Raw genomic sequence first — 21,995 nt, 5'->3', positions numbered from 1 at the left:
GCCGTGAGAGGATTATGAAACCACTGGCCGTTGGGCCCAGACACGGAAAAGGTCCCCCACTCGTCCCAAAGAGGCATCAAACACTGTGAGACACACAGATGTGGCTTGCGGATGTTTTATGTCTCAAACCAGACACCTCGGAGATGTTTTGCATCTTTTGGCATCTCCTTGTAGTCAATTTGAGTATTTTCCAAGTCTTTTTTTATTTGTATTTCTTTTTTATGGTTTTGCATCGCATTGTGGTTGTTTTGTGTCACATTTGGGTAAGTTTCTATTTTCTGTAGCATGAAGTGTCTCTTCATGGTCATTTTGTGTTTCTCTACGGTTGTTTTCGCACTCTTTCTTGGATATATATTGTATTTATGGGATGAGACCAGGACCCCGCAGACTCTTCGGGCCCCTGGGGGCCTGTACCTGGTTGGCCCCTTCAGTAATCCATGGTGCAGCCCATCATGCTCCTCTCAACATGAATTATAACAACTTCAGTGATTTCTTTACTTTGTATTTAGCGCCATCATCAACCATTCTGTGGTTCACGAGCAAATATCTGCAATACTTGTGATATTCCCTTGATTCTTAGCTGTAATCTGTGTTTTGCTGTAATTAGCAAATGTTAATGCCAACAAACTAATGTAAGAAGTGCGTTAACATTTATTTCATCTGCATGATTCCAAAGTCCAACCTCGCACAGCAGCCGCGGTGTTGTTGCACCATTTATGAGTAATATGCAACCTCATAAAATACACGTATGAAAGGACAGAAGTCCAACCACAGTCATGTGAGGCGGATAATGCTGTACTAAAACTTCTGTCAACACCAAACAAAAATGTGGAATGGAAATCCATTGTAAGTATGTAACATTTTATATAAATGAGACAGAAGCTTAATTTTTGTTGCAGATTTCTGAAGCATCAGTTCGCATCTGAGTAAAACACTAATTCAGTCCTGTTTGTTTGCTGTTCAAATGTATTCACCCTCAAAAACATAATGTTTAACAATAACTATAATTTTTGGAGCTCTATTGAAAATTTCAGAGACGTGTTGAACGTGTCTTTAAAAATCTGTCGGCATCGATGCCCACTGTTAATCTCACTCAGAAGAGACTTAGAGTACATACCAGAACATTGTATTTATTGTAAGAACTATAATAGGAATAAATACAACATCGATACCAAGTTTAGTAGCACAGTTCAGGCAGGATTAATACTACCACAATATCGTTATATTTTTTTTTAAATGGTACAGACCCTTTACAAACTATTTCACAGCACAGTATGTCTCTTTATTGATCAGTCTTGTGTAGTATTTCATTCTCAAAAGCAAATGTTTTTACAAAAGAGAAAGTGGCTTGTGATACTTTTATCATAAATGTATAATACTGCTCTATTCAACAAAAATATAGTAATTGTGTATTTGCATTTATTATGTCTTTTTTTTTTTTTTTTTTACTGTGTAAGTACAGTACAAGTCCTGCTTTCAGTGTTTGCATGATAGTTCTTTGAATTCTTACAATATACATGTTTGAAAAATATAATGCATAACAAATTAGTACACGTTGTCACACACAAATGTGCACACAAAACCATCATCTAACCTGACAATATAATAGTTCTAATTCTCTAATAATGTTTTAAGTCATAATTGGATTTGCATAGCCAGAAATGTTAACTATTGGGCAGTGTCATTTAGTTTGATTAATCTTGCTAATCATTACAAAATATCAGGAATTGAATTGTAACTCACTCTATGCACTGGTCGGGTGCTCAGCACTGTTTGTTGTGGGTGCAGGTGCCAGTCGCACAAAGATACAACAGAAACACGAGAGGAAATACCTACTTCTTGAGGATTTTGTTTCACAGCAGAAGACGTGGATATTAAGTGAAAGATGAGGAGAGGGGGAAATTACATATTTCATGGAAAATAATGGTTCAACATAATTCTTTTCCTGCCTCGTTGTCACGGGAGCCTCCTGCCGGCAGCGATGTCTTTGCCTTACGCTCCGACATCCAAGGAGAAGGTCACACTGCCCAGGTAGCGGTCAGTGGATGAATCATTAATGATGCCCTTTCCATTCAGTTTGCATTGCACTTGGATGTGAGCGTCGTACTGCACTCCTTTAAAACGCACAGCCACCACCGGTGAGGAGTAGTTTACCTGCGACAAAAAGAAACACGGAAGATTAACACCTGACGTGTTTTAACGGCCGCTGTCCGCAAACATAAAACTTTCACTCACATGTCTGAGCTTCCCGTAGTACGGATAGTACTTCATGTCAAAAATGCTTTTTGGAAAAAACTGGAGTTCTCCCAAAGCTTCCGGTGGTCCTTTCTGAGGGATGAAAAAAAAAAAAAAGGGTGACATTTTCTTCACTTTCACTTAATTAGACGACACGTTTGGGATATTTTCCGTCACTGACGTGAAACTACAACTGAAACCATTGGTGGTCACTGTACCTTTACTTCACAAGTCACATTTATTGGTTTGCCCATGCCAGGTAAATAACCAAGAATCTATTGAAGAGAGATGATGAAAAAAGTGTCATCATGCAAAGAAAAACAGAAAGACATGCACTTAAACCCTGTTTTATTGATACGATACACACACACACAAAGAATTTGTTGAATGAAATTATTCAAGCCACACATTTCCATCTAATCAAATCAGACTTATTTGTGTTATCTGCACATGACATATTTATATTTATGTATTTTTCTTTAGCAAGCCAAACATGTGGCTAGTTGATCTTTTTGAGTGTATTTTTGTCTTCAAATTGAACTCTTGTAGGCTAAAAAAAATGTATGTAACTTTGAAATTTCAATGTGGGGAAAACCTCTAAATTTCCTTTCTATGCTATTCTTTGTTTTGCACTAGTTGGATGTGCACATTATCTACCATCTTAGCTTCAAACTGAACTTCTGCAGGAGAATTTATTAGCTAAATAATTTTAAAAAAATCTAATGAAAAGGTTTAATTCTATCTGAAATGAAAAGAATCTAAAATGTTTCCACAACTTCACACAATGTTTACTTCTGCATGAACTTCTCACGGAAAATGTTACCCAAGACAAAAAGTAGCACCAGAATGGCTTCACGCGTCTTCATGTTCTCCCTCAAACGGCCACAAGATGTCGCTCACAAAAATAACTGCGCTTCAACGTTACAGTAACGCTCTGCTCCTGATGTTGTCTGTCATAACCATACTTTATAAAGTTCAGTCTTTTCCAGGTGTTGGTGACACACACTCGTCTTACCCGGTTCATTCGAAGGAGGACGCATGGCCTTCCCTGAGAATAGCCATAGTGAGGGTCCTGCAGCCCTGAACAGTCCCCCAACCAGGACCGCTTGAACTGACACGCTTTCCGCTCTGCACTCTCCTCCAAGTCGTCCTGCATGAAGTAACTGTCAAGTGCGCAGCGAATATTCTTCTTCTCCTGAGCACCGTCGTTATACGCTGAAAACGGAGAGCAGAGAGAAAGAGGCAGAGAGGGAGGGAGAGAGGGGGGCATAAATAAACCTTTGCGACAGCAAAGCGCTGCCAGACTCAGGCCTCTGATTAAGGAAGCTTGACAAAAGCTGGGTGTGAAAAAAAAAAACAGTACTGAATAGCTGCCCTCTGCCCACAAAGGGGCTTCCCTTCCCAGGATGCCCTGCAAGAACCGAATGGACAGAATGGTACAAAGGCAGCGAAGATGAGGATTAACTCATTGCATGTCTCCTTCATTTTGAACAAACCCAACAACCTCATCAGACCTCCCGGCGTTGACATCATCGCATCAGTGCTGACTTACGTCGTAGATATTCATCCATAGACCTGGCGTACTTCTTCCAGGATTTGCGGTCAGATGCATTAAAAGCAATCTCATGGCCTTCGAGGTGTGGGGCCATCGTCATACCTGCCAGTGGAGACGCAGAGACAGTCAACTGTGCTGAGACTCGAGTAGAAGCAACAGACAGAAGGACGGTCGAACGGAGAGAGGAGAGGGAGGTGACTGTGGAGGGGGCGGGGGGCGGACTGGCCTTATATTTACCTGGTGGCATCACTCTGTCATTGTAGGTGGGATGGTAGGGACTAATAGACCACATGAGGCAAAACAAACAGCCGCCAAACATGGCTGCAAGAAACACATAAAGTGCAGCGTAGAAGAGAAGGATGAGGCCTGAAGGGAGAGAGTAAAACATGTGTTATTAGGGTGAATCTTTCTCGCAAAAAAAAAACGGCTTACGTAACAGACAACGCATCTCTCAGTGAGTTCTGCCGGATCAGAGAGGAGGGACGTAATGAACCATATGAACTTTAATGAACTTTATGAACCATAAAGAGTTTCCAGTTCTGCTCAGACAGTGTGATCTGTCTGGACTCCAGCTACTGTCCTTGATCAGGACGGTCACTAATTTGTTTACTCATACAAAAGCACCGTCCTCCCTTCATGTCAGGACTTGAAAATAGCTCGTGTAGTTTTGGTATAGGACCCGCTGTACTGAGCTAATGTGAGAACCCCGTAACAAAGAAATCCTGAGACCTAGCATTGTTCTGCAATTTTCAACTAACAGTCCATTAGCAACTAATCAAGCTAAACGTGCTCTAAATTAAATGGCTTTTGCTGTGCGGGCAATTTCACAGAGGACTAGCTGCAGCCAGCCTTGCGTCCCCGGAGCCACAAAGGCCTTTCTGTTTGAGCTCAGTGAGAATTCTCCTAGCTGTCTTTTCACTCAGGAACACAGTGAACCTCCGGTTGCCATCGTAGTGAAGGTCTTTTGCAGCCATAGAGGCCCAGCCAGCTCCAAGGAGCTCCAATCACCCCACTCTGGTATTGTGTCCCCTCTTACACACTCGTCTCACAGGACACACAGAACAGACTTAAACTCAGGGCCTTTTCTTCAGCCGGCACACGGGCCCCACTCCTCGACAAGTGAGCGCACACTGGTTATGTGGCTGAAATCAGCTGCGAAGCCCTGCCTGGGGATACAGCGTTTTCCGCTTACGCAAGTAACACACACTTTCCTTAGATGTTTTCTCTACACTCAGTTGGATCATGTTTGGCATTGTGTGCGGTGGAGCGGAGGGAGGGGGCTCAACAGCGTCACATAGCAACTGCCCTGAAGAGGCTGCTCCATCATCATTGACTCAACAAACTCGTCCAGTCTGTCGCCTATGCCAAAAAAGTTTGATTGTACCAAAGCTCGACTTGGCAGCGAGATCTATGTAAAAAAAAAAAAAGAAAAAAAAAAGACTTGAGCATCTCTACGTGTTTAACTGCAACTGAGGGGCCATAAGCATGTTAAGTTCAGCGATGAGGTCGCCAAGGCTTTGGGAAAGAGGCTGTGGAGAGCATGGTAAGATGTAGAGGAATGTGATTCCTGGCCAATGCGAGGCCTGGAACAGTGCGCTCCCGCTGGGGACACGTCCCCAGGCAGTCTGTTTTTGTCGGGACACTCTGAATCGTCCATGCACCTATGTAAACATTGAGCATGAGGACACACACACACTCGCAGCACAGTGAGCAGAGTCGCTAGACTGGAGAGACATTTCTAACCCTCAAACTATCCTCGAGTGCATCTTTTAAAAAAAAAAAAACAACTTCAAACACCGTGTCTGCTCTTAAGCTTGTTCAAGATTAATCAACTACAATGCACTCAACATTAGAAATGTAGCTAATGGACACATGCAGTTAAAGACAATTAAGCACTTTTAAGTTTGCATTAATCCAAACGTCCCTCCCCAGAACCCAACAGCACAGACCCTCTACGTCTCCATCAACTCACTCCAGCTCTTTCCGGAGCGACCCATGAATTCGTTGGTCTCTGCATTCCACAGGTATTTCTTTAGGTCGACTATTTTCTGGTGGAGCGTCCTCTGGGGAATCGGCCTGCGCTTCCATCTCTCAAAGTTCAGGTCTTCCTGCTGTAGAGGCTGATGCTCGGCCAACTCCTCCTGCTCTTCCTCCAACTCTTGGCCATGTTTGAGGATCACTTTGTGAGGCTGGTGGAAAGGAGAAGAAGAAGAGAAAAAGCCCTCACCACACATATTCTAAACTGCTCAGCTCTGCAGTCAGCCTATTTTCTTTTCAAATTACTGCAGGAAAAGAATGGCATGCCTTCCTGATCCGAGTATGACCGATAATATCAACTGCCAGACAGTGCTCTGCATATTAATGAACATCACACTGATGGTCCTGTCCCCTGTTTCTGCAAATTATAAACCCGCTGGTGACCTTGTGGCACTCGTTGGGAGAGCTGACCTCCTCCGAGTGGACCCTCCTGCTTGGAGCAGCAGCTGCAGACAGCAGAGCTGGAGGGTCACTCTGACAGCCAGATGTTACTCACTGACTCTCAGCATCAACCGGCCAGGACACACAGATCCCAGAGGAACCACAGGACACTTGAGAGTGCCAGGAAAAAGTCACTTCCTTTGTGAAAGGTTGGTCTCGAAAAGAATTTGCTGTTAATTTCTTTCACTGTTACTGAAACTTTAAGGTTTTTGTTTTGTTTGTTTTTTTACTGATAAAACAGTTGATTATTGAGTTAAAGTAAAAGGTAAAAAAAAAAAAAAAAACCTTCAATGTTAGTAGAGTACATGCCGGACTTCTTGCAGCATCTGATTCAGTGAATAAAGAGAAGGAATAAAGTAATTTAATCTCAACACTTACAGGACTTGGATGATTTTTAAGGAGCGTCTCCTCAGCTCCTCCCTCTGTGGAACTGGGCTCCATATTCTTCACATAAGAAAAGGTACTTGTTAAACCAATCACATCCACCCTGTCCACTGAATTAAAATGACACATTTTTACACCTGCAAACTTTCCACAAGAACTTAATCTACATCAGACACAACAAATAAAGTTGTAACGAATAAGATTTCAATGAAATAAAATCGGACATACCTGAAGTTTTCTTTTCAATAAAAACGCGAGTTAATTTGTTGAAAAACCCTCTTGACCCCAAGAGAAAAAATAATATTTGTCAAAAAGTGTTTGGGGATTTCATTAGAAAGTTTTAGGCTTGCAGGGGGGACCGGTTGTGGAGAGCCTCCTTCAACTAGGCGCGCATCGTAGTGAATGAACGCTGGACAGAAAAACTGGGGGTGGGATACAAAGTTCTTTTTTTTGGGTCCCAGAGACGTTTTGGCAGCGGCCTGGAGCCCAGCACTGCATTCTGTACACGCACACCATCAGCCATTGTCTGCTAAGATGGGCTAAGACTGAAGCAAAGCCTGAATACAATATTTATAGCTTATCCCAACACATGACACCGCCAGCATGGCTGCATACTGTACGTGCACAAAGACGCGCGAGCAAATTAACTTTATTTATTTAAATTTGTTTAACAGGGGAGTTTATCTAACATAATTCATAAATACAATCAAAAAGTAAATCAGTCATGAGGTTATTGTCCGTGCACATACATGCGCACTAATCCAGATGCCAAAGCCAGCCGCACCTCCACCGACTCCTACAGCAACTTTACCATGAGCTCTCCTCTGGTGAAGTTCAAGTAGTCCTCATCCCTGATTCAATCTGCACTCCGGTCACGTAACGCTCTGTTACCCCCATGTTAAAGTGGCAGAGAAGGACTTCTGAGGCTTTTTTTTTTTTCTTTCCTTCTTTCTTTCTTTCTTTCTTTCTTTCTTTACATGAAAAGAGAAATTGCGTCATGGAAAAATCAGTTCTTTTGAGATTTTGCGCAGCAAAAACGTGAGTCCGTGCGTGTGTGTGTGTGTTAAAATTGGTGTATTTGGTGTATATTACGTAGCAGAGGCCACAAAAGAACATTTGCAGAGAAGCAAAACTCACCAGAACATTTTGCAGGGAAACCTATGAAAGGTAGCAACTTCCTGCTCCTGTCTAATGTGTGTTTCTAGAAAACAATAGAACAATGTGCACAAGCCATTTAAACAGTCTTTCCTTTTAGTTAAACGCTGCATATTAACAAGCTGAATGTTCACAGGGAAAGGGCATCTCCACTACAGCATGTTTCGACCCATGGCCAGAATAACCTCCTGGATTGCATAAGGCACAAATGAGTGGCTGGACCCCCAAAGACCCCGAGTTCATCTCTGTATCTCCTGTTTTTTGCGAAAATACTCCCCAGGCCACAGACCTGATGTGTGGTAATATTTAGCAATATGCAACAAATAAAACAAAAAACTGCCTTAGTGCCCCTTTAAGATCAGGTAATGAAGCAGGACCCGTGACTCTAACTTTTGTGGATATTGTCTTTTATTGGTGCAGATTCCAAAAACTCATTTTAAATCGCATTTTCAAAAACGAGTCAACATAAGGAACATGCTTCAGGGTCTCTGGGTTTTTGTGGCCATGTAGTGATCGTTTCCTCCACAGTTGGTACTCCAATGTTTTGGATGTAAAGTACAATTTAAATAAACAAACATTCTCATAGTTGTGATTTTTTTTTTTTACATTTGCAAGTCAAGAGTTCAATAATAGCCTACATTTTTTTTTTATAAATTAAAGTTATCCATAATGTCCATTTTGGGGGAAAATGTTCTTGTCAGAAAAATGAATAGGATTTCTGGACAGGTTTATTCTGTAAGCAAAATGACATCTTATGAGAGAATAGCCTAAATATGAAGTTGTTTTACATCATCTGATAATGTACATCAGATATTATGATATTTGAACTGTCAGACAAAAGACATGGGTACCAAAGTGCAATTATTTAACTGTGTAATTTACATTTTAGTTATTCAGCTAACAAAAATTTGCATTTTCTAATTAATTAAATAAAATGATGTTTTCTGTAAAGTTATATAAAAACGTCTAAATATTGTTTCAAACTCTTTTCAATAGTGCCAAGAATAAAATCCTAGATGGGAGACGTTGAATCCTACTTAGTTATTATCTTTTGTTTAATGCTTCAAGCTAAAGCAAGGTCAGTGTGTAGGATAAAATTGCAATCTAGCTTAAAAACATAAGAAAAATAATTTAGAATAAATAAATATTTGGGTATTAGTGTATGTTATTTTTTACTTTGCTGACTTTTAATTCACCCTGTTCAGACTGCTATTAAAAGTGCGGTCCAACTTTGTAGCTCCCTCAAATTTGAACATTACAAAAGACAACAAAATGTCTTATTTTGGACCAAAGATTCTCCAAAACTTCATGTTCATGAATGGATCGTTGTATCATTCATTTATTCCCAAAATATCTAGTCTCTCTTTAATGTAATGTTGTATTTGTGACACAAGGTGGCGCTAGATGCTCAGCCTGAGGCTGCCTGTAGCCTCCAGACCTGTGTTAGCTCCACCGTTTTCCTCTAGTGGCTCCAAATCTACAACATAAAAGACATTAACGTACACAGTTCATACACACATCACATATTAACCCAGATTTTTTAAATTCCATTTGATATATAGCAGGCTGTCGCTCAAAAGTTGTACCCCTGCTTTAAGAGACAAACCCTCGAGTGATGTATGCTCGTGGCCTGTCAACAGTTTACTGTTTTGTTTTTTTCCGTTTGTTCCTCTAAATTGTATTTGCAATGAATTTAATAATATTTTTTTAACTGTGTGTCTTGTCAATTTTTATTCATTTTGGTTTGTTCAAATAAATCAGAAGCTTTTGTGTTGTAGCTTGAAGCACATTCAGACCAGAGATTCATGACAATACGAAACTGTTTCAGATTGTTGCAGCAAGTTGGAGCAGAGTGAACTGGCCCCTCTCAGCTCGACTCAAACCGGCTGATAGTCTCGCCTGAGACTTAGTTTGTCAAGTTTCCCGTGGGCACAACAGTTGTTTTACAATATATATATATATATATATATTTAGAAGAGAGAACAGCAGCTCTAAACAACGGGCAGCGCCTGAAAAATAATTGACAAAATCTTTCAAGTTAATGTATTCATTTCCATGAGCCCTCTGGGTTATTCTGTTTAAAGGTTAGGTTTAGGGAATTTCTACAGTGAGTTAAAGATACAAGGAGATATTGCCATTGTTTATATATATATATATATATATATGTACTCAAAGGGACAACCATTTTAATTATTAGACTCATACTAGGTCGAAACCTAGTGTACACTATGGCTGGACCATGTCTAAGACGCTAGAAGGCTTTTAATTTGAAACTACTGCTTTTGTTTGAAAGGAATACAGGAAGTTGCAACATTCAGCACACGTTTGGTGCCTTCAGCAGTTTTTAGATGCCTGAGTGCTCTACTAACAGTAGACTAGTTCTGTCATCTAAATAATGGAACATGTTGTTTTGAGGACAAACAACACTATTCTTCAAAATGAAGGAGATGTTGTCATACTTCAGCAGATAAACTGAATTGTATCTGCAAGGCTGCAGGCTCAGCGCTGCTAGCAGTGGCTCTAACGCTGGCTTGCTGCTCCGACCTGCATTTATACCGTGTGAGTAGTTTTTTTTTTCTTCTTACTATGCTCTGCGTTATGCGTGCGTCCCTTTTGAATCTAGGCCAACATGGTTTAAGGTTAACCTCACTTGACTTAGCCGCCGACAGGGTAAAGGCTAGTGGCGTGGCTGGTAGGCCCGAACAGAAACAGGTGTACGTCCCAAAGTGCATCCTGGGTAATGTAGTTTATTTGGGGCCGTTATGAATCGCCCAGATAACCTGACATGAAGAGGACAGAAAAAGAAAAAAAAAAAGAAGTTGTGACTGTTGGCCGTTTTGCCACGTTATCTACAGAGATTACATTTCTGGGAGAATATCAATTATATTTAAACATTTGACCTGTCATTTGTAGTTCACCTAAACCTAAACCAGCAGGTTCGTAACGGGAAAATAACGGTGCAATGTTGCGGCGCGTAACGGGAAACCCAGCTGCTGGCACTCGGTAACGGTACCGTGCAGTAACGGGGAGTAAGAGTACTCTGTGTGTGTGTGTGTGTGTGTGTGTGTGTGTGTGTGTGTGTGTGTGTGTGTGTGTGTGTGTGTGTGTGTGTGTGTGTGTGTGTGTGTGTGTGTGTGTGTGTGTGTGACATGCGCACACGCAACCCGCAGCGGCACCAAGCGACCTACTGGTCCGACACCGACACACCGGTGGGGACGGAGACCGAGGGGCGCGTCAAGCAGCAGCGGGGATGTAACTGAGACGGACTCGGGCTCAGCCTGCAGGCGACGGAGGGCTGCTGTCAGAGAATGCCACGGCGGGCGCACGCACCGTCTGCGTTAGCTCACGACTCTCCGCCGTCAGCTCTCCGATTAAGATCGCGCAGCATCGAGTCGCGGTTGTCGTTTTGTTGTTGTTAATTTGCAAGAGGATCGGACCGCTTTAAACATCCTCCAGGTAGCATGCCTCCTCCTCCTCCTCCTCCTCAGAGTCTGCAATCCAGCGGACTGACTCTCTCTGAAACAAGCATGGGTAGGTTTGTGTGCAAGGTCAGCGGCGTGTCTGCAGCAGGTTTTTTTTTTTTTTTTTTTTTTTTTGTAATCAATTAAATAACTAACTCACACTGCGGGCATTTTATACTGCTTCTTATAATTATTCGTTCGGTTGATATTTATTACCGTTCCCATTTGGTATTTCTGTCGGTTAAAAATAATAATAGCAGCCTCTTTTTTTTTTTTTTCTGACAAAATCAGACTAAAACACTCGTTGCATCACCAGACGGATGTTTTTTTTTTTTTTTTTTTTTTTTTCCTGGTCCAGGCCGCAGCCCGTCACTGCAGGTGCGGCGGCGTTGAGTAACCACAGCAGCCTGGATGGTCGGCTCTGATGGATGATGCCGCACTAACATTTTGGCAGGATGCTTGGTTGCAGCAATGAAAATCAAATCAATAAGCCATCCATTCATTTAAGCGAAAAATCTGCGGATATTTTGTTGTACGTTTCTGTGCAGGTAATTCTCATTAATTAGCAGATTGCGCCTGGAATATCAAAACTACACCATCTTGCCTTTGTGGCACAAAGAGTGCGAGTTTGCTTCAGACTTTTTGTTCCTTGTGAGGCGTGTGTGAGACGGAAAAGTGATCCCTTTTTAGAGCATTTGTCAATTAAGAGAGGAATGACTGAGTGCTGCACACATGTATATCTATATTTCCAGTCCCCTCCTACAGTCATCGCATTTTTCTATGAAATCACATAACCGAATCAAGACATGCATGATTTTGAGTTACAAATCCCCTTTTCTGCGAAAATCCTGCAGAGTGGAGCCAGAGGACACTTGTTAAATCCGTGTTTTTCTGCCTCTCTTCACAGTCCCGTAGTAAATACAGAGGCAAAATTGTTAACATTTGTCCTTTGATCGCGTTGGATTACGTGGTCTTTGAGATGCAGGCATGTAATGATGTATTCTGCCCATATGTAACATGATTGTGATTACTAATTTCATTAATGCAAAACAGACACGTGTATTGTTTCAGTCAGCAGACCAGCAAAGAAACCAGAAATGTCTCATCATGGTGTAATGTTTTATTGTAATTTAACTCTCAGGTCTGGCGACTCGTTCATGTATTTCTGGAACATTAATCTCAGAGGCAGTGTCCTTCATTACGAAGGCACCAAATTTAACTGAAACCATGTGTTTTAGTGACCAAAGGAGAGGGCGTTTTCTTCTTGCTCTCCAGGTTGGAGCATCAGTATTGAGCTGCCATGTGGCGTTCACTTATTCATGCATTTATAAAACAGATCGTAGAGGTGACCCGGCCGATCTGTTAGTTTAAAACGGGCTGTGATGACAGGACGCAACAGAGAGAAATACGAGAGAGTCGATTCAATCTTTTCTGTTGTACAATCAGAGACGGGTGAAAGAGGTAAAAATAGTTAAGACCGCATCGTAAATGACTTACCACCACATGCTGTCTCCAATCTATGAAGTTCACCAAATTTGAACATTTAAAAAAAATAATTGTCACCCACCAAATCTCTGAGTAATTGCCTTTAGGAGGAAGATCAGAGGACTGTTTTAAAGGAAGTGTATTCTCTGATGGCTGTTGAAAAGTGACCTTTTGCACCTTAAAGCACATGTTGTTTCTCGTTTATGGCTGTGTATGTAATGATTCAAGTTATTTTTGAACATGTTTCGGTTATTTGTCTACAGCTCCACACCTGTCAGGCCTAAATGAACAATAAGAGACACTTAGGAAAGTTTTGAAACACAATAAATCTCCTTGTCCGCATCACGAGGCCAGAGTGAGACTTCAAGACAACGACGATAACAACTCTACCAAGTTTGATGCAACACAAATGAACCACTTCACTGAATGTACCACACCAGGTTGCATATTGGATACAGCCTGGTCCCAATAAAGGAGCCTCCAGGATAGAAAGGGTTAAAGTGTCAAATTTGAGCCCTTTATCTAAATGAGGAAATTGGGATAAGGAGGCCTCTTGAAGCAACTTTTTGACTAGGATCAATAGAAACAGCCACCTGAATGAATTTATTTGTGTGAAATGTACCTTTTATTTGCACTTTGAAGTAAAAAAAAAAAAAGAAGCAAACTTTTTAATTGAAAATGGCCATTAATATTAGACTCAAACAGACCTTCAGAGTCTGTTTTGAACAGAGCTTCATAATGGAAGGTTTCTTTTATGTGAGTGAAAACAATTAACTGAAAGATTTAGTTTCCATAATTTGTATCGATTTAAAGTCACATTTCATCCATTGCAGAGTTTTGCTGGCAGACATCTTCTTGTGGCTCTTATGGTGCTGGGATACCTTTTTTTAAAGCTGATTTCTTTGTATAAGCCCCCTAAAGACACACAAATTACAGGCCAATACCTTTGCTGTATCGTCAAAGCAGCCTGTGTTTTTTATATATATATATATATATATATATATATATATATATAACTTCCTCTGAGACACCTCAACAGAATTGTCCACCAATGGTCAGAGGGCCAGAGGAACTCCAGTCCAGTCACAATCCTCTTTAAGTACTTCCCTCTACACCAGAGCTTCTACTGGATTTTAGTTGCAGGCTCATCTTCTAATTAAATCACTTTTACTGGTCACGTCACAGCATGATGCTCGCGGTAATGTCCACTTATCTGTTGCACTTGCAGGGTCCTTTAAGAGGAGGAAGAGGAAATCCATAATCGTGACGGTGCTGCTGCTCATCGTGTCTGTGCTCATCCTCATCTTTGGCCTGGCAGCGACTACCAGGACGCAGAACATCACAGTGGGCGGTTACTACTCGGGCGCCATTGTGAGTGCACATTCACACCGGCGCGCCTGTTCGCTGTCGGCGTTCATAATGAGTGAAGCCGAGAGGGTTTTACAGCGAGCGCTTCCCGCTCCTGGATTCTAATGAACCTCATTACTGAAGGTCTCTGAGGGGAGAATTTTCCCCACATTTATTATTCAGCATTGCTGTCATTAGATGCTGAGTGAGGTCCATAAACTTCTTTTCTTCATAGTACTCAGCTTGTAGCATTCTGCCTTACGTACAGAGCTGCAATGCCGCTCAGATTTGTAGTAAATCACGGAAATACGATAGAAGTCAGAGACTTACAATTTGTGAAGAGCAACACGCAGCGTTCCCACTGGTCATGGAGTTTCTGGAATATCAGAGAATCCTAAAAAAAAAAATCTACTCCGGACATGGAGATCATTTTTTTTGTGTCATGGAATATAATGGAATTGCGTTTGCAGCATGTTTAAATTTGAGTTGCCCGTCGACAAAATGTAATATTTTGAGAAGAGGTATTTTTCTATAGTTTTTTTTTTTTTTTTAACTTGTTTCCTGAATGGTTTTATGGCCTTCCTGGTTGTCAGCAATCACTTCACTCTAGATGCTCTTTTTCTTTTAGTTGCACACCAAGAAAAACATGCCAGGAAAATCCCCCCCCCCAAAAAAATTATAAACCTTTGGCTACAAAACAATGATTTCAAAGATTGGGTGAGTGGACGACAAAAAAGTTAGACATAAAGTTTGTAGAACTACCTTTGATCCATTAAGTTATGAGAGAGGGAGTCCTTTGCAGCCACACCAACAGTGAGAAGCATGCTGCCCACATCACTGCTCTGCTGGCCGCCAGTAGAGGAGAATCTTTAAACAGTTCATTAGTTTTGTTTAAGAAGAGATATTTTGCTCAGTTTATTGTTTATGCAGTGAAAGTTTGTCGCTGAAAATGCCTTTGAACATGTAAGTGAAGCTCTACAATTACTGGGAATAAAATGATGTGGCTGAATTTTGTTTAATCGGCACAAAAGGCGACTGTTTTTCACTTTAAGTTTTACGTCAGTGAAAGCCAGGGAATTTTACATTTGGCTGGGAACCCTGAGCAAGAGACTGAAAGAAGCTTTGACCTCACAAATCTCAGATGACTTTATACATATTTTAAACAATTTCTCAATTAGGCTTTATCAGAGCTTTACAAGACAACATTTTATGTTTAAATTAGATAAATGCCCTCACAGCCATTTTCTTTCTTTCCAGCTGGGCTTTGGCTCTTTTCTGGGAATTATCGGCGCTCATTTGATTGAGAACAAGAGGCAGATGGTAAGAGGATTTCTATTACCTCTGTGCATTGAGATCACTTTCAATGCTTGATGTCTCCTCATCGCTAATCACAGAACACTGTTATTAAACTGAGACTCAGTCTCAGTTACCTTTTACAACGGCCTGCACAGCTTGATTATGTTATTAATGTGACAAAGCGAGCGGTTGGCCCGACGCAGCCCGATTGTCCCACTTAGCCCGAGGAGGTTCACGGTGTATATCGGAGCAAGTTATCCCGGACTTCGGGGGTGGGTGGGGATGCAGCCAGAAATAGAAATAGGGTGTAAGTGGAGGAGGACAGATGTCTGCACTGGAATGTGGGGAAGGAAACTGCAGATAAGCAGAGCAGGTGGGAGGTGGCGGGACGGGTCTGTCAGAGCAGAAATGAAGAATGAGTTTATACTGTGACTCCTTTTCCATAACGCAGTCGAGTTTGGATGCCAGTCAGCGTCGTGTGTGTGTGTGTGTGATACAGCTGACTGATCTATGGTACGTTACACCACACTCTCCCCATAAAATGTTATTACATACAAAATGTATTGACATTATTCACAGTTTGACTAATTACAGTCAAACTGGGATGAAAATGTCATTATATAAAAAATATTACTTTACTGCATCTAAAAATAAATTTCATAATCAACTTATATGCAAACTGATTTCTTGATTAACTAAACTATAAAATGCTTTTAAAAAACGGAAAAAAATGTCTGCGGCGACACCTTTTAATAGATAGTTTTGTCTGATTAACAGTCAAAAATGCAAAGATCAGATCAATTTACAGTGACATTGTTTGTCAAAACACCTGTCAATAATTTTTCTGTCAAGTAAGTAATCATCGGCAAATTGTTTCAACTCATTTCATTTCGTTCATAAAAATGAACCACGAGCTGAAAGGAGAGAGTCAGATAACTCAGCACCTGCAGAATAAGAGCTATAAACAAAGAGTGGTTATAATCAATAATGCCATATAATTTACTATAATGGAGTATTGTTGATACCCACACATGTAGATACTATAAATGACTGGCTGATGTTGATTTACGGGTCCGACACCACCGGAGGACTCGAGAACAATTTTTATTTTTTTATTTTTTTGATTTTATACACTTTATTAATCCCCGAGGGGAAATTTCTTCACTACAGCAGGGGGGCTCTCAGGGGGGAGATGCTGCAGCAGGCTGCCACTAGCGCGGCGCCAGGTAACCTGACCTGAGGTGCATGTTTTTGGATGATGGGAGGAAGCCGGAGAACCCGGAGAGAACCCACGCAAGCACAGGGAGAACATGCAAACTCCGCACAGAAAGGCCCAGGACCGGATTCGAACCCGGAACCTTTTTTTTGCTGTGAGGTGACAGTGCTAATTACTGCACCACCGTGCCGCCCTTTCACAATGTGCAGATCTGCATTTTCCAAAAGAATTCAGACGGTAGAGGCCCACGGTACCTCTAGCTGCTGCTGCTGCTGCTCAGTGTGTGGTGGTGTCACAAATGCTGCCTCCCTCCTGCGAGGCGGAGCGGCTGCAGACAGGGTGGGGTGACGTGGAATTGAACACTTGTGTTTCATTGAGGAGTGGAAGGAGCAGAGCGGGGGTGGGGGTGTGGGGGTGGGTTAAGAGTGGGTTAAGAGTGGCCTGTAACGGGCCGAGTACCTTGCCAGCCGTGAACATCACTGGATGAAGAACCTCCCCCATTCATTCATTTTTACGCACGCACACTGATATACTTATGTGGAGGCACCCTGGCACATTGCAAATATGATGATGTGGGTGTACTTTGGTTCATTTAAAGCCATCGAGAGTAAATCAAAGTAGTGCGTGTTTACATTGAGTTTGTAGTCTACTATAGAAACCACAACATGACCGTGCGACGAGGAGTGATGAAGCTGACGCTCGTCCGTTGTCTTCCACAGTTAGTGGCATCTATCGTCTTCATCAGCTTCGGAGTGGTGGCCGCTTTCTGCTGCGCGATTGTTGATGGAGTTTTTGCAGCGAGGCACATTGTAAGTATCAGTGACGCTCCTGCTTATTTAACTCAACTTATAAATTATGAATATGGATAACGCTTATGCTATGTCCTATGACAAGCTTATTAATCAATGCCAGCCCCATTAAAAGCTTAATATACCCCGTCTGCATTAGACATAGTAAAACGTAGGCCCTTCAGCAAGGGCACTGCTCACATATGGCAGGCTGAGGCAGCTGCCGCACCCTTCCTCGGTCGGACAAATATATTTTGGGGTAGAGGGAGCTAATTCTCCATTACGCAAAGTACATACGAAAATAAATAACCACTAATGTACCCTTAAAACAATTATACTGAAATAAGTTATGGCCGAGTGAAAAGGGAGATCCCCATTAGCAGAGTTTCATTTGGCCTTGGTGTCAGTGAAATGGAAAATGGATATTTTCCTTTCAAACAGTGTTTTGTACTCTCAACTCCAACGAGGCGACGTCGATCTGACTTTTTTTTTTTATCACATTTATCTAAACTTCTGATGCAGATGCAGGGCTACAAAATTAAATGCATACTGACCCCAGTCATGATCTATATACAGCTGAATAAATGTCTTTTTTTTTTTTTGGGGGGGGGGGGGGGGGGATTGATTGTTTGAACCCAGTAAAATAAGGCCAAAGATAAAGTGTCTGATTGTCACAGCACACAGACAAAACCAACGTACAACACAAGTCAAGTTTTATTCACATAGATTGTGTCATCAAGGATCAAAGTTATCATAATAATCACAGCAAAAGCCAAACACTATACTGTATGATAGTAGGGTCAGGTTTGCTGTCACATGTAGATTATTGCATAGTTTTGTGACTTGGATTGTTACGATGATTATGTTTATTATTAAAAGATGATTGTTGTTTATTTTGATCTTCTGCTCACATTTTGTTAAGACTTTTTACGGTACTACACGTGCAGCTGGTAAATAACCAGCTCAGTATCGCAACCAGCAGTTCGTAATCCAGATTTGCTCACTAGCTATCAAAGGGGTTGGGATTGATTGCTTCTGAATTCCCTATAATTATAATTAATATTGTAGCTATTATTTATACAGCACAGTTGAGGTCTTGTATCTTTTACGTCTGTTTCTTCTCCGTCTCATTGTGTATTTGTAGCCAGAGATGTTTAAAAATGCTCTTTTTTTCTTTTTTTTTTTCTACTGCAGGACCTCAGACCTCTGTACGCCGGCCGCTGTGAGTATCACTCCAGTGAGACGGCATCTGAACGTGACGTAAGAAACACATATTTCATTCATCGAAATTCAATCGCCCGTTAAATTCTGCTCGAAGTCTGTCTCTGTCAGTGCTGCCGATACTCGTGTGGCCATGAACTGTATAAAGGCATCATAAGGAATCCAGATCAGGCTCAAAGAAAAGGGGACATGAAATAATTTCTGACCTTCAGGTGTCCTGTCAGACATCATCGCGCACGTCCTGCAACCTGCGCGTGAAGAGCAACACCTGCTACTGCTGCGAACTCTACAACTGCGGGAAGTGAGTACGCCGAGGCGTCGAGCGCAGACAAACCTCTGAAGCTCTCGCTTTGCACTGTTGCTGTGACAGTTTGAGATTTTTATTGTGTACTTTTGTGCCCGTTTTGTGGCAGCTTTTTTTTTTTTTTTTTTTTTTTTTTTTGCATTGCATTGCAGCCTTGATTGTCTTAGACCAAGAATGTTTTTTCTTTTTAACCTTTGTTTCAGAGAACATCCTCTTATGGGACTTCAGAATAAAGATGTTTTGAAAAAGTTTAGGAAATCATCCATGATTTGGAAGTAGGTCCCTTTTTTCTAGACCGATAATGCCCTTTATTGATCAACTCATTAGTTTGTCATGTAGAGTTTTTGATAAAAGCCATCGTAGAAATGTGTTGCAGGGCACCATTTCATCTGCATGCCCTGTTTGTGTCCGCCCAAACATTCCTTCCATGTCTTCATCTCGGTGTCCCTGCTCTGTAGCAGCATTTATTGAATGATTCAGTGAAACCTTCTGAACTTTTAACACCCATGAATCAAACCCTGTTTTATGTCTGTCAACCGCGTCCCGTTGATGTCGGCGTGTTGTTAAAAGCTGCTGTCAAGTGATGTTTGTGGCTTGACTGGAGGCTGTTTCCCTCTCTGTCCCCACCCACTGGCCCAGCCGTGTAGAGGTGATTGGAGGCTACCACGAGTACACAGATGTGAGGAGCTGCCAGGACGTGGTGCACCTCTACCACCTGTTATGGTCCGCCACCATCCTCAACATCGTGGCCCTCTTCCTGGGCATCATCACCGCGGCGGTGCTGGGAGGCTTCAAGGACATGGTACGTGGAGGGAAGGACGCATGCATTCAAATCGATAGATGTAAATGAAACCGACACGGTTTGCTTCTTCTTCAGATACCCTCGGCTGCCTCAGAGAGTGCACCTGAACCAGAGGCGCAGGCCCCCTCAGAGCCCCCTCCGCCCACCACCTCTCTCAACTCGTATTACAACGCTGCCCCCTGCCTGCCGCCTTACACTGCCTACGACCTGCAGGTACCAGCAGAACTGCATGTTTAAGCACAGGATCATAATTAACTCTGGCTCCAAGTTCACTATTTCTTGATGAATAATTTGCATCAGGAAAGTTTTATAAGAGATGAAGTGTCTCATTCCAAAATGTTTAAACTAGAATTACCGCCTCATGCTTGTCCGGACTCATATAATACATGCAGTGAAGACTTTGAAGGAATTAATGGAATAAAGCGGAGTCTGATGCAACACAGAGTTGAAGCCACGACAGTAGACGCTGCTTCAAACAGGGATGTTGCTGCAAAGGAGCTACAAATTCTAAAATGTTTTTATGATCTGAACAAGCTGGATGTCTGAGGTGACGTTACCAGGAAAAACCTCAAGTAGCTCTCGGTTAGTGAGGCGATTTCCATCAACCAGCAGTGGCTGATAATGAATTGATTAATAGTTGTGGTATATTAATGGGATGTACAGACATGAAGAAGAAATGTGAAATATTACGAGACTTATATTAAAACATTAATTAATTAACAGTTCAAATGTCATTCTATCCGATGTTTTTCTTTGTCCTGCAGGGTTCCCACATGTTCCCCGACTCCTCAGGCCTGTCAGACGACTCCCAGTCTGGAGCCAGCCACCTGTGGCCCACTATGATCCCTCCACGCTACTCGCCTCCTCACAACCACCCCGACGAGAAGCCCCCACCGTACAGCCCGTAAGGTGGCTGCGAGAGAAAGAAAAAAAAAAAAAAGAAAAAGAAAAGCACCTGAAACACTCTCAGGTGTTGTTTGATGCTGAGCGAGTGGTTTGATAGCGCGGTTCCTCTGGGCTCTTCTTCACAATCGTTCAGAACTGTGATGAAGAACAGGAGGTGAGGAGGAGGAGGAGGAAAAGGAGCACACTAACTGAGCCCAACACAAGGGAGCGAGTGTTTCTCTCCCCGGGCATCACTCACACTCTGGCCTGCACTGTGTGTGTGTGTGTGTGTGTGTGTGTGTGTGTGTGTGTGTGTGTGTGTGTGTGTGTGTGTGTGTGTGTGTGTGTGTGTGTGTGTGTGTGTGTGTGCGCGCGTGTGCGCGTGTGCGTGCGCCTGTGTGTGTGTGTGTGTGTGTGTGTGTGTGTGCACATACACATCAAGAGAGAGACAAACCTGCTCCAAGCCGGGACTGTTTACACATCTATCTGCCTTAATGCAAATGGACTTCCAGCGCTGCAGCACACCCGTCACCTCGACTGGTTCCGCGCAAAATCTGTCCTCCAGCTGCAGCTTTAGTTTCACCTCTCCTCAGTAGAAATGCTTCCTGCCTCAAGTGTCGCAGAAGACGGCGTCCTCGCCGCGGGGGATCTGAGCTGATTAGCGCAGCTCCGACTCCTGACCAGCGTTGGTTGGTATTTCCCCCAAAATCTGAATCCGCCAGAAACTTCGCATCTTTAGAGTTGCTGGCCCAATGGAGGTTAGTAATGGAGGTGATACATTCTCATAACGTATGTACAGCAGTATGATATACAGTTAGGCCTAAAGTATACAAACAGATCATGTCGTCTGTTAATCAAATCTTCACTTTGGGTTAAGGAATATCCCGATCAGTGTGTGGTAAATTTTGCAGAGCAGCGTTCAAGAAGAAATAACGTATTCTACCTACAGTAGTCGTTGAGGATACACAGTTAACAATTACACTCTGCACCCTATTTATTGTATCTCCACTAAGAGCTGCAAAGCATGTGTATGTCCGTCTCTCTCTCTCTCTCTCTCTCTCTGTAAGTAGTAGTAATTATCACATCCGAGAATGCGTGGTCTCCGTCGGTGGTGAACATCAGCCGGGCTGCGTCTGAACAGTCGGTGCTGGATTCACTGATGATGAGGCGGCAGATCGTGAAGAACTCAAGGAACCCCTCCGTCGCGGAGGAACACAAAAGAAATCGTGGTAGAATCTTAAAACCTGTCCGTGTCCATGGAAACAGTCTGTCAGCTTTAATCACGGCTTCTTTTTTTTTAATATAATTTAAGCAGCTCATTTTCAGGAGTCGAGAAAAGTTCCTTCCTTCCTATTAAAACTCGTTTTGTGTAATTCACATAGT

At 42.3% G+C, this 21,995-nt stretch overlaps 2 protein-coding genes across 3 annotated transcripts; one reads left to right on the top strand and one right to left on the bottom strand.

Annotated features, from left to right (window-relative positions):
- Positions 1-1,110: 1,110 nt before the first annotated feature.
- On the bottom strand, positions 1,111-7,066 carry atp1b4 (ATPase Na+/K+ transporting subunit beta 4). The gene is made up of 9 exons (XM_069694264.1): positions 6,881-7,066; positions 6,647-6,712; positions 5,763-5,979; positions 4,028-4,156; positions 3,788-3,892; positions 3,251-3,450; positions 2,454-2,510; positions 2,236-2,328; positions 1,111-2,154 (listed from the first exon to the last, which is right to left on the bottom strand). The coding sequence occupies exons 2-9, from the start codon at positions 6,707-6,709 to the stop codon at positions 1,993-1,995; spliced, it is 1,026 nt and encodes a 341-aa protein (XP_069550365.1). The 5' UTR covers positions 6,710-6,712; positions 6,881-7,066; the 3' UTR covers positions 1,111-1,992.
- A 3,892-nt stretch (positions 7,067-10,958) lies between these two features.
- tmem255a (transmembrane protein 255A) lies at positions 10,959-21,991 on the top strand. 2 transcript variants are annotated; one of them, XM_069694254.1, is made up of 10 exons: positions 10,959-11,338; positions 13,982-14,124; positions 15,358-15,420; positions 17,332-17,421; positions 18,595-18,660; positions 18,834-18,922; positions 19,129-19,200; positions 19,565-19,727; positions 19,803-19,940; positions 20,492-21,991. In XM_069694254.1, exons 1-10 carry the CDS (start codon positions 11,269-11,271, stop codon positions 20,633-20,635), a joined length of 1,038 nt encoding a protein of 345 aa, XP_069550355.1. In that variant the 5' UTR covers positions 10,959-11,268; the 3' UTR covers positions 20,636-21,991. The 2 variants fall into 2 exon arrangements, with proteins under 2 accessions (XP_069550355.1, XP_069550356.1); XM_069694255.1 differs by lacking the exon at positions 19,129-19,200.
- Positions 21,992-21,995: the final 4 nt, after the last annotated feature.

The sequence above is a fragment of the Brachyistius frenatus genome, unplaced genomic scaffold (assembly GCF_029030835.1).
Source record: "Brachyistius frenatus isolate BFR_SWC_R1_liver_20210118 unplaced genomic scaffold, ASM2903083v1 Contig_17, whole genome shotgun sequence".
Taxonomy (NCBI): domain Eukaryota; kingdom Metazoa; phylum Chordata; class Actinopteri; family Embiotocidae; genus Brachyistius; species Brachyistius frenatus.
This window is presented reverse-complemented; position numbering and strand designations above follow the sequence as displayed.

What these genes read in the sequence shown, in the direction of transcription:
- tmem255a (XM_069694254.1), top strand. Translation starts at nt 11,269, where the DNA reads ATGCCTCCTCCTCCTCCTCCTCCTCAGAGTCTGCAATCCAGCGGACTG. An exon ending in TCTCTCTGAAACAAGCATGG is followed by an intron (nt 11,339 to 13,981) that starts GTAGGTTTGTGT and finishes TTGCACTTGCAG; the next exon opens with GGTCCTTTAAGAGGAGGAAG. An exon ending in TTGAGAACAAGAGGCAGATG is followed by an intron (nt 15,421 to 17,331) that starts GTAAGAGGATTT and finishes TGTCTTCCACAG; the next exon opens with TTAGTGGCATCTATCGTCTT.
- atp1b4 (XM_069694264.1), bottom strand. Translation starts at nt 6,709, where the DNA reads ATGGAGCCCAGTTCCACAGAGGGAGGAGCTGAGGAGACGCTCCTTAAA. An exon ending in TCGCTCCGGAAAGAGCTGGA is followed by an intron (nt 4,157 to 5,762) that starts GTGAGTTGATGG and finishes CTCTCCCTTCAG; the next exon opens with GCCTCATCCTTCTCTTCTAC. An exon ending in ATGTGACTTGTGAAGTAAAG is followed by an intron (nt 2,329 to 2,453) that starts GTACAGTGACCA and finishes TTCATCCCTCAG; the next exon opens with AAAGGACCACCGGAAGCTTT.